Genomic DNA, 14,788 nt, shown 5'->3' with positions numbered 1-14,788 from the left:
GACCTATCTACGTCAGATCACAGACAGTTGCATTCTGTTACTCAGCTGGTGCGATGCAAAGACAAATTAATACATACATTTTTTTTTAAGGTAGGTCTGTTCTGATTTCTGCAATTGATTTAGCTGGTGTTGCTGTTGTTGCTAAATTCAATAAATTCGATGGGGCAGATTCAGCTCCTTCAGGCGACAGCCCCCCCCCAGTCTCAAGCATAGAAGATTGCTGATTTTCTCAAGATTTCAAAGCCTAAATTAACATACTTTTTGGTGTTTGGATGGGTAGTTAACAACACATTCTTCTGTGGTGTGATGAACTTCAAACGCATTTTCAATTCCACTTTACAGGATCTTTAGTTTGATGAAGTTCAAGGCACAATGTTATGAAATGGTACGTCCCACCTGTATGCAGACTGCATGCAACAGTATGTACTTTGCAAAGGCAGCTGCAGTACCTTACTAAAACTAAGAAGAGATGGTATGCTATTTGGTACACAGGGAATCTTGCAGAGAGGCAGTGTGCTACATAACAAGGCATCATAAAAACATTTACAGTACAGGATTTGCTTTTATTTAAAAGTACAGTATATAAATACACAGTTGGTTGAAGGTGAAGTTCACCCAAAACATACCACCTGTTTTCTAGTATTCTTGTTCTTCCGCAGGTGTGAGTGTTTACACCAATCCTGGTGTTCACGTGCAGCACTTTTGTCTATGAGTGAACTATCCCTTCACAACAGCAAAGCTAAGGACAAGGCTGTCTGAAATCAAAGCAGAGGTTCCTCGAGAGGGTTACAGCTGTCACAGTGCCCCGCCTCGAGGCAGGAGGAGGGTAACAGCTGTCACAGTGCCCTGCCTCGAGGCAGGAGGAGGGTAACAGCTGTCAGAGTGCCCCGCCTCGGGGCAGGAGGAGGGTAACAGCTGTCACAGTGCCCTGCCTCGAGGCAGGAGGAGGGTAACAGCTGTCACAGTGCCCTGCCTCGGGGCAGGAGGAGGGTAACAGCTGTCACAGTGCCCCGCCTCGAGGCAGGAGGAGGGTAACAGCTGTCACAGTGCCCCGCCTCGGGGCAGGAGGAGGTAGGCATGTCCAGCAGGTACCATGGAGGCTTTCATCATGGAGTCTGTTTCTTTTGCATTTGTATAATGAACCAGAGAACGTTACTTTGGTTCTGTTCTTATGAACAACATGCTGAAGCCTGATCAAGGTCTGGTTTATTTCCCCTTCTGGGACAAGAGAAATAACCACGGCTTGGTTTCCAATGCTGTAATTAGAAAATGTTTCAATAGCTGCCTTGTCAAACTGTACATTTAAAATCATTCCACCCACATTCCACCCACTAATTTTCTCATTAAAAAGATCTAGACCACACCTGCAGGCTCTGTGACTCAGGCCAACCTGTTGTCATCCACACACACCATACGGTAGGTCTTATTGGAACACATCACCTTGGTCGGGTCAGGGAACCGTGACCTAGATGTCACACTGGGTGCTTCCACAACACTGGAACACGTCTAGCTGCAGCTCTCACCCAGATGTCTCAGACTAACCATCTACGCAGAAGCACAACACTCCAGTTTTAGATGCCAAAACGTTGACACAGTTTGTACAGCCAATTGAAAGTTAATCAAATAAAAGGAAATTCACACATTCAGTATCATCTAAATATACAATTTCCATGTAACACAGTGGAAGTGCCATCCAGTGTATATATCCATATGCAGGATGTTTCTCCCTGTTATATATATCTATATCCAGGATGTTTCCCATAATAGTTTATGCTTAGCAAAACATATCAAAACAAGAGAGTCCTTGTAGCTAAGGACAACCCCCATAGACCTGAGCTGACTTGGTAGCTATGAAAGAACACAAAGTACATCTCATGTGTTTCTAAGGCAGAATATGTTCATCTGATCGGGCCGGAGGGAAATATTCCCAAATGTTGTTATTGTCCTCTGGGTTAGGGTTGGGTCTCTGTGTGTGCGTTCGTTCGTTAGTTGCTGACTTTGTGCTACTAGCGAGCGGTCGGGTCACTGACTGACCCAAGGGGGACTACATCACTGCTGGGGGACAGCATGTTTACTATTGACATTAGAATGAACAAGAGAGCATGTAAAACTATGACCATTCAGACACAAGTGTGGTTCTGTCGCATGACAGGATGCAGCAGCAAATAGGTGTATTCGACTTCATGCAGTGCTGGTGACGCTGACAGCCGATTGACTTGAAGCACTCGCCAGCGCTGCATGAAGTCAAATACAACTAATGTGACTTTTTGGACTCCAGCACCAGTCACATGACCGGCTGTTAACGAGTGTGCTTTCATCTGGCTCCAGTTCTCAGATCAAGTGCTCTGTGGCTCCACCTCCTTCAATGATCCATGTAAACTAACCATTCAACCACTGGACCAATCAAATGTGCTGCTAACTGCCGGTCAGTGTGGTAGTAACTTCTTTTGTAGCTCTGTGGAGATGAGGTAACACATTCCTCAATGATGCCCCTTGCCGGGGACCAGATGGGGATGTCCTGGTTCAGATGTCCCTGTTCAGATATCTTGGGGATGTCTCGGTTCAGATGTCTTGGGAGGGTCCTGGTTCTCTGCCAAGTGTAGCTTTTGTCTAGACACACACATTAAGGAGTCAAGCCAAAGAGAATAAACCAGAAACTGAAGACAGAAGATTGAAATCAGATTATGGTAATCCCAGGGATGACAAAAGGATACATAGAGGTGCTGAGTTCCTCTAGCTGTGGAGACGAGGAAGAACGTAATCAGCACGAGATGTAAAGTATAGATACAGATAGGAAGATATGGCAAAAGTACACACATCTTTCAATCAAATAGAAGTTACTTTTTTTAACCTTTTGTTAAAAAAAAATGACTTTTGTTAAAAAAAAGTGTCTTTAAAAAAAATTAAAGTCAACCTTTTGAATCTTTGAAAAAAATTCAAATGTCAACCGTTGAAAACGTTTTTTTCAAAACCTTCTGTAATATTCTTTCAACGTACTAAATGTTATATTTTTCTTGTTGCCTTCTGCCTTGCTCCATGGTAGCTTCGTAGACTAGCTTACATTTGTTGGGCGTGATAGCCCAACTTTATACTTTATACATAAATCTACGTCACTATTTATTTTTTTAACAACTTTTTACTTTTACTCCTCAAATGTTTTACACAAATATTTGTACCTTCTACTTCTTACAAACAAAAAAAACTTTTACCTTTAGAAAGTTTTTATAAACGTTTTGGTTTGTTTGTAAGAAGTAGGAACAACAGATATTTGCGTTTTTTTTTTTTAAGGAGTCAAAGTAAAAAGTATCTCTAATTTCACTGGATAACAATTAATACATTTATGTATTTTTCTGCAAAATATTGAATGAATGAAAAAACGATTGATGTCCCTTTGTTCAAGAACACCAGCATCAAATGATAATAAACAATAAAAAAACAAAAAAATTGCAACTGCTATGCGCCCTAATGCAAGTGAAATAGCCCTAGAATTAAATTAGAGGTTTTCTCCCTTTTATGGTATGCTCATGAATATTCCAATGAGCTGCGCACTGATTGGTTGGTTTACAACAAGCAAAGCTGCAGAGCAAAGACGTAACATAGCCAAACATGCATCGTGAATTGTAGATTTACATGACAACACAGATTATGTATTCGAATGAAACACAGTCAGGAAAATGAAATAACGTTAGCCCCATTGCCAATAAACTAAATCATCACACATTCAATCAAAGCTAGATACAGGATATGTTAGCATTGCTAATAACTGTTAGCAACAAAATCACTTACAGCTTGCGGTTGTGATGAGCATAGGTCGTAAGTATATGTACATTTTGGGGTGTGACAAAGGTACAGACCAGCGCCAAAAAAGGTGGAGCCACCATGTGATGTCAATTCGGTGGCTTTTTGGAAACCGCCCGTTTTACAGCAGCAGTTTCAAATTGTGAGATTTGCATAAGAAAGATGTGTCAATGGACTTTGAGATTCTCTGTATGTCCATTTTACCCACCGAACTGTCGTTATTCAACTATGACAAGGTAAACTTGGTTTTGCAGTCCACAACCCTTTTAAGTAGAGTACTGATACCAGAAAAATGTACTTAAGTACAGTAACAAAGTATTTGTACTTTGTTACTTCCCATCTCTGCACATAGGCAATTTGTGGTTGAGGTAAAAATGTATATGAAAACATTCATGTCACATGATGCAGAATAAGTCAGGTCAATCCTAAAGTTGTATTTCTCTGCACTCTACAAAGGGCAACTGTTTCAGTTCTTCATCTACACAAAGGAAGTCTTTCCACAGCGCATCTGCTTTAAAACAGGATCATTCCAGGGCCCTTCTGCTATGGTTACAGAGTATTTTCGGCACTGCAATCTTTAATGAGCTGAAGGGTTTTTACACCAACCTCACACATACCACAGCAATTAACCTTCCAGCACACATACCAACCACATCATGATGCTAAGAATAGTCATCTTGTCATGTGGTTAGATAAAGCTCCAGCTATGCTGCGAATACTGTGACTTAAAGACCCCTTTGAATGCGTGTACAGGAAGGCCAACAATGATTACAAACCTTGATTTATCACAAATTGTGACAGATCATAAACAAATTAAGGGCTATGAGTCCACATTCCCACACATCAACAACCTCAACATTGTGTTTCTCAAGGCTTGTGTGTGTGTGCTTGTGTCAGCACTAGGTGAGGATGGGAGCGAGCGTTCTCACGTTGCACAGCAGGTGCTCCAGGTTGTGATCGGCAGCGGTCTTTCTCTGGTCCTCTGACAGCTCCTCCACATGGCTGTCCAGGCTGAAGTGCAGCCGAGCCAGCTTCTCCTGCATCTCTCGCACATGTTCCAGCTGCTGGAACGAGCACACCTTCCCTGGAGGAACACAGCCCAGCCTTCACTCTCCTCATCATCCTGAGTCACCCCCCCCCCCACCACCACGCTAGGGGAAGCGGACTGTGAAGACTGTAACTATCTGAGTCAGGATTGGTTTGAGGTCATGTGGACGCTTTCGGCTGTCATAAAGAACGAAGCTGGAACCCATGGAGAGTTGTTTGTAGATGAAGACGCAAAATGCCAGTTGGGCATGAGGCTGGTCCAGAGCCAGAGCTAGCTACGTTTAAACCCAGTAACCATGGTCCCTGGTCAACTTACCGAAAGCCTGCAGTTTGCCGGAGTGGAAGTCGTTGAGTAGGTTGAGGAGGCCTCCTTCCATCTCCCTCACGTCTGACACATCTGTGAGGAAGGAGTGCTGCAGGGGGGACGACTGGTTCACCTTGCTGGAGCCAGCAGGTTGCGGTGCCCTGGCCTTCTCCCTGTGAGGTCTGGGCACAGCAGAAAGACACAGCATGTTTACCATCACCTAAACTGAAACCACACAAATGCTGATTCAAGCCTTTACAGACAACTGATACCGGATACTATGAGTGGTAACAGACCTTCCAATCTTTGGTGGAGCGACAGTCACACTAAGCGGCTCTCTGGACTGCCCAGCTGCCCCTGCTGACCTCTTGAACTTGCCCCTGGGTTTGGGAGAGGGGGGCTGGGGGAGGCCCAGAGAGAAGGTGGCGCTCTTGCTGGCAGGGAGGACGGAGAGCTTGCGGGGGTTGACGGGGGGAGGAGGGGGCTGAGGGAGGGACACCTTGGGACTCCTCTTCTTGCGTTTGTCCTCCATGAAGCTGTAAGAGTGCAGCTCTCTGCCAGACGAGGAGCCTGTTCTCCAGATGTCTGGAAAATACCAAGGCAGCAACTTCCTTGTTCCTTCACAAAATCAAATGTTCACGGTTAGGTGCATTGCAGGTAAAATAATGAAGCTGTATCCAACAACTGACAGTGTAGTCTAATATTTATTCAAGTTTGCTGAGATTTGGACAAGCAACCATGATGAATGATGTATACTCTGGAGAGGGTTAATAAGTGACAACTAAAGAGGAGATATTAACATTGGTAATGGAAGCTGATTCCACTTCCATCCAACATTATAACATCTTTGATGTTACATAACCAACCTTAATTCCCGGTTCTCATGTTTCTCTATAAAATGTTTACAAAAATGTATTAATTTCAGACTGTTTCCACCTGTGTAAATACTCCTGTATGAAACAGTAGACACAAAGCGATTTATGGATTTTCTTTCCTTGTTGGTCTGATAAAAAGCTGCAATTGAATCTGTGGCGTTTCTAAGCAACACTTTAATGACCTAGCTCTACAATTTTAGTTTGAATTTTATGATCATCTGATCGAGAATGTTAGCACTACATTAAGTCGCATTAAGAGGTCAGTTTTATCTGTGAACCACTTTACACGTTACAACTACTGTGATTCGACACAGATGGTTGAATGTAATATTAAAATAATTCTGATTCCGCAGTTTCCCTTTAAGGATCAATACAGTACTAGAATATCCTACTCACCGTAGCTTACTCACCAACCGTGTACCCTACTTTTGCATGCTACATTGGGCTATATGTGGTAATCATGTAACTCTTGCAAGCATGAAGACGATTAGGGTATGCACATTAAACTTCAATCAATGAGACACTGTCCAAAGATGGCCTCTAACCACAAAGCGAATTTAATTGTAAGCTAACAGATTAAACCATCCATGTTACCGCAATCAATGCCTTCTGGCACAGTAGGCTACTTGTCTAATGTATGTAATTAAGAATTTCATATGTAACTCGTTTTTTCGTCTTGATGCACTTCAAATATTCCGTGAAATAAAAAATACGTTCATCGATAGACAATACGCTCTTCACTTACCAAACGTGGGATACGCACCAAAATCAGAGCAAGGAACACAGCGTCGATTTTCTTTTCTTTAGATTTACATGAACACCTCCACTCGTATTGCATAAATTGATTAAAAAACCATCCATCTGATGGTTTTATGCTCAATATCCCCTGAGAAAATAAGATGAATTAATTCCCAAGCGCGGTGTTTGTGCGCTCGTCTCTGGTTGTCCTGCTAAATGAACTGTTGTCCTCGTCTTAAAGGGCCAGTAGGACGAGCTGTTCCAGGATAACAGCGGAAACCAGCACTGACGTCTCCGTCTCCGTCATGTTGCACAAGTGTGTAGCTCTCATCATTTTAATGGGTTAAGTATCGAAAGCAGGTAGGCTACAATTGGAAACCACTTAAATGGACACGACAAGTGCTTTTATAAAATCAATATAATCTATTCAGAACAAGTTACTACAATTTATTGCAGGCCTTAGGCATACAAATAAAGTTGTGCAATTTAATAATTTTCAGTAATACTAGTCATAGCTTTAGCATAGGAGTAGATCTTGTGTTTAAGTTTTGGCAAACTGATCACCTTCACTTGTGGAAATTCTTAGGTTCACAGAGTGCAGAAGAACAGTCACTTGTGGGCAAGAAAATATTATATTCATAATAATCATAAGAAACCAGGACCACTCCTCCTAATGAAGGCAGGGCATTCGTTTAATGGAATACAAAAATATGTTTCTTTTTCTTATGGCAGATCAGAACAAACACAACAGTGACACAAAATGCAGTTGTAGAAAAAATACAAAGCTCTCATGCATGTTTTTCTTGTTCCATGATGAATGACCAATAATAACTTATGTCTTTTAACTTATTTTCTGGTCGGGAGAGCTGTTTGAGTACGAGTAGGCCTTGCCTAAGACTATTCTGTCTCTGAGTAGCTTGAAGAAGGCGTAGTAATTGCTGAAGAGGATTAAAGCCAGGGATATGGTCTGGTGCCACTTTTCTGAACATATCAACGAGTAGAGCTGGTAGAAAATCATCGCCCCCTCTAAGATGATGAGGATGTTCAATATTCGTAAGGGCTTGTTGAAGAAAAACTAGGAGAAACACAGAGTTTAAGAATCCATTCAGTCCATCACTTAACAGTGGCTGTCTATGTTGGCCATAACACAAGCAGAAGATAGATGTGTGCTTGTCTTAAGTTCATCATTGCCAAACAAGCAGCAAAGCATATTTGGCTGATAATCTCCTCAGATAGACTTATCTGCCTCTATTTGTCTCACCAGCAGAAAGCACAGACCACCTCTCTTCCCAGAGGGGTGCTGATGTGCGATAAAGCCCTGACCAAAGCTGGTCTCTCTAGGCTGGTCTCCACAGCTGGTCTCTCTAGGCTGCTGACCACAGCTGGTCTCTAGGCTGCTGACCACAGCTGGTCTCTCTAGGCTGGTGATCACTGCTGGTCTCTCTAGGCTGGTGATCACTGCTGGTCTCTCTAGGCTGCTGACCACAGCTGGTCTCTCTAGGCTGCTGACCACAGCTGGTCTCTCTAGGCTGGTGACCACTGCTGGTCTCTCTAGGCTGGTGACCACTGCTGGTCTCTCTAGGCTGGTGATCACTGCTGGTCTCTCTAGGCTGGTGATCACTGCTGCTCTCTAGGCTGCTGACCACAGCTGGTCTCTCTAGGCTGGTAATCACACAGTCATACTCACATAGAAGCGATAGTGCGACACGTCGGAGGGCACGGCTACATTGTAGTGGCCCATGGCCTTGTAGACATTCTTGCTGTGCTTCACCAGGACGCCCTGTGGCCACATGTACTCCTCGCTCCATCTGGGGAGGACAGGAAGCGCTCTGGGAATGGTTCTACAGCAGAGCAGCAGTACACTGTGTGTAGCTGTGTGTGAGCTGCGTGGTACTCACATGTGCTGCAGGACGTTTGAGCAGACGGAGGGGTCCACCTTGTGCCAGCAGCCCAGGTGAGCAGCAGCCTTGTGGAGGAGATCGCAGTATCGCGGGGGCAGCAGGTGTCTCATCAGGATGACCGAGGTGCTCACAGACACCAGGATGAAGAGCTCACATGACCAGCGCTTGTCCACATACTGGGTACTCTGCAGGAAGACAGAAGGCACAGAGCCCAGTTTAACATCACCACGGATGTCTACATTAGGACCAGACTGCTCAGACAATCTCCTCTTTAGTCAGTTACTTAAAAAATACCATCAGTACTGAGAGTCCAAACTTAATACTGTACACCAGGGGTCGGCAACACGCGGCCCGCGGGCCACATTTTATTTGGCCTGTCAAAATATTTCCGATAAAGCAAAAAATGTCTCTCGCGCGCTATGCGTGCTCGCATTAATGTCAACTTCTGATTTAACCTCACATCAAAACCTTGACTAGGTCCTAGTAATCCTATTCTCACTGGATAAGACAGTATTTATGTGCACCAACGATGACGACCCACCACGTTGGGATGACAGTGACGACCATGTTGATAGAGTTCGTTAAAATAATGAAATTATTCAAACAGACCACCGACGGGCTCATTCACATGGTTGATTATCATTAGTTATTTGTAGTAGACCTTTATTTGTAGTACCCATTCTCCATGAAGGCCTAGTTGTTGCGAGTGCACGTATCGCAAGGGCACCTATCGCAGCGTCTAAATAGGCAGTAACCCAGACTCTGGCCCGCCGTCTAGTGACGAGGAAAAATACTGGCCCGCGGACCAAGTTACTTGCCGACCCCTGCTCTACACATCAAGTCATCACACCTCAAGATACTTCAATACAACTCGTCATCCCAACAGTCCGAGCTCCTCACCTTGAGAAACCACACAGGGACGAAGGCCACGTAGTACGCACTGAGCATGGAGCTGACCAGGACCTCCTTCATCCTCCAGTTGAAGTCCATCTTCAGGTACTCCACCTCCTTGCGGATGAGGTCGGGCGAGAGGCAGCAGGCGTGGGTGGGCATGGCCTGCACGCCATACAGCTGGCTGGTGTGCTGCTTCCAGGTCTCCTTCAGCACCGTCAGGTAGTCCCTCCCAGCCCCCAGGCCCCCCATCTCCTTGGAGCCGATGCTGGCGATGGAGGAAAAGGGGCCCGGACGACGCAGGTCGCCGCTCAGACGGAAGAAGGGTATGTACATCCCGAACCTGAGGAGGGAGGCTGGGGATCATTCCTCAGAACCACAGGAAGCACACAAGTGTCCTGGTTTGGGTGCAGCTGTTGAGCTTCATGTACACTAAATCATGTATTTATTTATTTAAATATGCACTGTGATAGGCCAGTGTGCTGGGCTGTACTGTGATAGGCTGGTGTGCTGGGCTGTACTGTGATAGGCTGGTGTGCTGGGCTGTACTGTGATAGGCTGGTGTGCTGGGCTGTACTGTGATAGGCTGGTGTGCTGGGCTGTACTGTGATAGGCCGGTGTGCTGGGCTGTACTGTGATAGGCCGGTGTGCTGGGCTGTACTGTGATAGGCCAGTGTGCTGGGCTGTACTGTGATAGGCCAGTGTGCTGGGCTGTACTGTGATAGGCTGGTGTGCTGGGCTGTACTGTGATAGGCTGGTGTGCTGGGCTGTACTGTGATAGGCTGGTGTGCTGGGCTGTACTGTGATAGGCTGGTGTGCTGGGCTGTACTGTGATAGGCTGGTGTGCTGGGCTGTACTGTGATAGGCTGGTGTGCTGGGCTGTACTGTGATAGGCCGGTGTGCTGGGCTGTACTGTGATAGGCCGGTGTGCTGGGCTGTACTGTGATAGGCCAGTGTGCTGGGCTGTACTGTGATAGGCCAGTGTGCTGGGCTGTACTGTGATAGGCTGGTGTGCTGGGCTGTACTCACGGGTAGCAGAGGAACAGCAGGCTCAGAACAGAGTAGGTCCTGAACAGGTATATGAGGGAGCGACACAGACTCCAGCCCGTCAGGGTGAGCACAGCAAACCGAGCCACTACCAAGAAGATGGAGTGAGGAAAGGACAGGCTCCCACTCTGAGAGGCCTGGAAGGAGGAACAGACAGGGACAGAGAGAGGGAGAAAGAGAGCAAAGGAGGGAGATTAGACCAATAACATTGTGTTTGTTGTTCAGAGCAGTAAAGGAGATATCAAACATCTATTACATCTACACATGAACGACACATACCTCTTTCACAATTGCTGCGATCAGCCTTCGAGCCAGCACGATGATCGTAAACACCAGCATGTTATAATCAATGAGATGAAAGTTCTGCACAAGAGAAAAAGCATGAGGCTAACTACCTCCCATATAAACCAGTATACTGAGAAGATGACTTCCCATTCACATCATGATTTTGCCTGTGTCACATAGTTCACAAGCAGCAACACCAACCACCAGCCACAGTTGACCTCAACCACACAGGGCCAATCTGGAAACTGTTTACACTTGGTTTAAAATGTGTCTTGGACTAGCGGATCATAGTGCTAAATCCATGTGTAGATGACCACCAGAACCGATCAGACAAACACAACTAACCACATCTCTTCAGCAGTGTTAATGTAACTGACCACATCTCTTCAGCAGTGTTAATGTAACTGACCACATCTCTTCAGTAGTGTTAATGTAACTGACCACATCTCTTCAGCAGTGTTAATGTAACTGACCACATCTCTTCAGCAGTGTCAATGTAACTGACCACATCTCTTCAGCAGTGTCAATGTAACTGACCACATCTCTTCAGTAGTGTCAATGTAACTGACCACATCTCTTCAGCAGTGTTAATGTAACTGACCACATCTCTTCAGCAGTGTTAATGTAACTGACCACATCTCTTCAGCAGTGTCAATGTAACTGACCACATCTCTTCAGCAGTGTTAATGTAACTGACCACATCTCTTCAGTAGTGTTAATGTGTCCCGATGGTTCCAGACATGGATGTAACAGGACATTTTAAAAGCAAGTGTAAACAGAGATACTTAGATCTTCAAATAGTCAAGTTCAGTCAAGCCCTCAGACATGATGATGCTGCTGACAGTAGAAAACAAACACACACAGAAGCCCCCAGCGTCTGGGCCAGAGACAGAGGACCCCCCAGCCCAGCACTGATCATGTTGACGCACCAGAGAGGTGTGTGAGGGGGGGTGTGACGGTGGGTACCACCACACCGTCTTGTAGATGTTGACATAGTGGACGAAGAGGGCGATGAGGTGGCAGAAGAACAGGTGCAGCTCGAACAGCACGCTGCGCTCCAGAGAAAGATCAGGGATCTTGCAGTGTTTCAGAGGAACCACCGTCTGGGCAGCCAGTGGAGGGCTGGAGATGCCTGCACCTGAGCCGTTCCTGTGGCACACAGACAGGCAGGCAGGCAGACAGGCAGGCAGACAGACAATTATCAGTTTTAAAAGCAAATGTTGAACAAGAGCCTTAACGTTTTTCAAGGCAAAAGTATATATCTAAACATATTTTAATTATCAGCGTATGTCCACTTGATATTCCTCTCTTTATTCTCCCCAGAAAGTGAGTAAACAAGGACTATTCATTAAGAACTAAACAGGTCAGTCTGACAGCAGCCTCCCCCTCCCAGCCTGGCTCACCTGGTCCGGGACCGCACCCCGGTGACAGGGGAGCTGGTGGAGTAGTTGCCGTTGCCAACAGAGCCAGGCTCGTTGCTCAGCGGAGACCGGCAATAAGCAGAGCGGTTTGCCCCTCTCCGGCCGCCTGCCATCCCTGACACGCCCACCGCTAGATGATGTGAGCGTGTTATGCGAGTAGATCACAATAAACACACCTCCTGTAACAGAGAAGTCACGTTAAAAATATATATATTTTTGGACAGTGATGGGGGGTGCACCCTCAGTTGCAACACTGATCAAACTGACAACACTTAATACATCTGAGCGACATGATATTGTAATGAATGGTGTCGTTTTGGTTTTTATACAAAGCAGCAATCTCCTTTTCTGACACACCAAAGCAAACTATCTGACTAGTCTATTAATGACATGCAGGGAGGGAAAATCTGATGTTAGATCTGACCACAATGTTCTGCTTTCCGCTGTGTCAATTATTAAATACCAGTTGTTAGTTTCTAAATATTATACTATTCTCTATTGAGCATAAGAGTGCGTTACATTTGAATGATTGGCAACACCATTATGTAATTCAACATAAGTGTATGCTTGATGTAGTTAACCAATAACAAACCTCACTTTCAGACCTGTTTTAGCTAGCAATTCTAGGATCAACAGGTTTTGCGGAAGCTGACTTCACAGTTAGCTGCATCTCTCATCGCGAATTGACGGATGACTAAATATATTTTCCAAGGACTATGCATGTTTTCATTAAGAGTATGCATGCAGTAGAACCTCTGCCCACGAGCTTGAGACCCCAATCGTTCCGCCAAGATGGCAAAATGCATGCTCGACAAAATACAAAAGACTGCGGCCTAGCAAAGCTTAGCTAGCTAGCAGATAAACACCCAAGATGAGCCACCCATTAAAAGAAAATGTAAGCTTACCGGAGACTGGGCAATGAATTTAGTCGAAATGGTACTGCTGTACATACAATATGAAGTCACACAATCCAGAATGTCTGAGTCTTTGATGAAATAGTTCCAAATTGTTCATAATGGTAAGCGAAGATACTCATTGTTGATGTGAGAGTAGCTGTGCAGTAGGTAGGGGGCGCGCCGCGGACGTGAGCATGTGGGAGGGATTCATTTTTTAAAGAAACATTCCTCTAATCTTCACATATTACATCTCTTCCAGATATTTATAGAAACAGAAACACAGTGAAATGTTATATTAATCGTGGGAAATGATTTATGTTAGCAAATGTCCTCACATCAGAGATGCTCAAAGCAACTAATCGTGTGGTATATTCTTGAACAAATCTTCATTACCTGGTCGTGCATTTACATCAATGCACATGGCACAATTGTCCTGAGAAAAGTTATTGTCAAGGCTAATAAAAATGTATGTAACTAGTGTCGTTGTGAATTTCTCAGCAATGGGTAGCATAGTGAGATGGCAATTCGTAAAACGGATTTCTCCACAGCAGCGTTGAATGTGACTTTCATTAGGCAGCGTAGTTTGAATTTTATTAAGCAGCGTAGTTTGACTTATTAAGCAGCGTACAGTGTGACTCATTAAGCAGTGTACAGTGTGACTCATTAAGCAGTGTACAATGTGACTCATTAAGCAGTGTACAGTGTGACTCATTTAAGCAGCGTGGAGTGAGACTTTCATTAAGCAGAGTACAGTGTGACTCATTAATTGCGAAATAATAATGAACAGCCGTTTAAGTGTGATGAACCCACGTAATTAACTAGTTAGTTTACAGCTTGAGCAGTATATAACGGTAAAGGATAATATCACGAAGGGGATTTTTTAAGACGATACTGAAAAGGTAATAAACACGGTACGCTTGTTGTAAATAACGGACATGCTCTTGAGAGGTTTTTGAATGTCCTGATTCAACGTGGCAGACGTCCGGCTTGCACAATGTGCAAGACCGACAAATTATGGACATCTTGTTAAATCATGTAAGTAAATAGTATTTACAGCTGGTTAAACTTATGAAATATAGTGATGGCTCATCTTTATTTAAAAACTAATCTACCCATAGAAGCATGCACATCATCCTTCCTGTAATGGTTGTTTTCCAGCTGAAGACTTGCAGCTCCAGCAACATTGGAGACTGCTCAGTAAACTTGTCATATTAGCATAATCTCACAAATCACATGCAACAGTTGGTGACCCACTTTCCAACCAACTGTTTAGATCAGGTTTCAAATCCTGGTCCTCAAGGGCCGCTGTCCTGTGTTTTAGATGTTTCCCTGCTCCAAAACACCGGATTCAAATGAATGGATGTTGATCAAGCTCAGCAGAAGCCTGATAACGATCATTAATTTCAATCAGGTGTGCTGGATCAGGGAAACGTCTAAAAAGTACAGGACAGCAGCCCCCCGAGGACCAGGATTAGACATCCCTGGTTTAGATACCATTTCTTATGTGAGGACCAAACTTGGAGCCATCGCTGTGCTGCCATGAGCAAGTGAACTGATGAAATTGCCTCCTTGTGAGGAAGTACAT

At 44.7% G+C, this 14,788-nt stretch overlaps 2 protein-coding genes across 3 annotated transcripts; both read right to left on the bottom strand.

The window, feature by feature from the left end:
* Nucleotides 1-213: 213 nt before the first annotated feature.
* ccdc28b (coiled-coil domain containing 28B) lies at nt 214-7,335 on the bottom strand. Its single transcript, XM_047017401.1, has 6 exons — nt 6,770-7,335; nt 5,446-5,767; nt 5,162-5,331; nt 4,728-4,882; nt 2,715-2,737; nt 214-2,610 (listed from the first exon to the last, which is right to left on the bottom strand). Exons 2-6 carry the CDS (start codon nt 5,679-5,681, stop codon nt 2,538-2,540), a joined length of 657 nt encoding a protein of 218 aa, XP_046873357.1. The 5' UTR covers nt 5,682-5,767; nt 6,770-7,335; the 3' UTR covers nt 214-2,537.
* A 95-nt stretch (nt 7,336-7,430) lies between these two features.
* Nucleotides 7,431-13,390, bottom strand: tmem39b (transmembrane protein 39B). Of its 2 annotated transcripts, none has more exons than XM_047017378.1 (9): nt 13,213-13,390; nt 12,290-12,486; nt 11,816-12,035; nt 10,881-10,964; nt 10,584-10,738; nt 9,564-9,897; nt 8,661-8,848; nt 8,450-8,570; nt 7,431-7,837 (listed from the first exon to the last, which is right to left on the bottom strand). In XM_047017378.1, the coding sequence occupies exons 2-9, from the start codon at nt 12,418-12,420 to the stop codon at nt 7,604-7,606; spliced, it is 1,467 nt and encodes a 488-aa protein (XP_046873334.1). In that variant the 5' UTR covers nt 12,421-12,486; nt 13,213-13,390; the 3' UTR covers nt 7,431-7,603. The 2 variants fall into 2 exon arrangements, with proteins under 2 accessions (XP_046873334.1, XP_046873343.1); XM_047017387.1 differs by having other exon boundaries at nt 12,290-12,483.
* Between the last annotated feature and the right edge of the window lie 1,398 nt (nt 13,391-14,788).

The sequence above is a fragment of the Hypomesus transpacificus genome, chromosome 3 (genome assembly GCF_021917145.1).
Source record: "Hypomesus transpacificus isolate Combined female chromosome 3, fHypTra1, whole genome shotgun sequence".
Classification (NCBI taxonomy): Eukaryota; Metazoa; Chordata; class Actinopteri; order Osmeriformes; family Osmeridae; genus Hypomesus; species Hypomesus transpacificus.
Note: the sequence above shows the minus strand (reverse complement) of the source record. Positions and strands in the feature narration are given on the sequence as shown.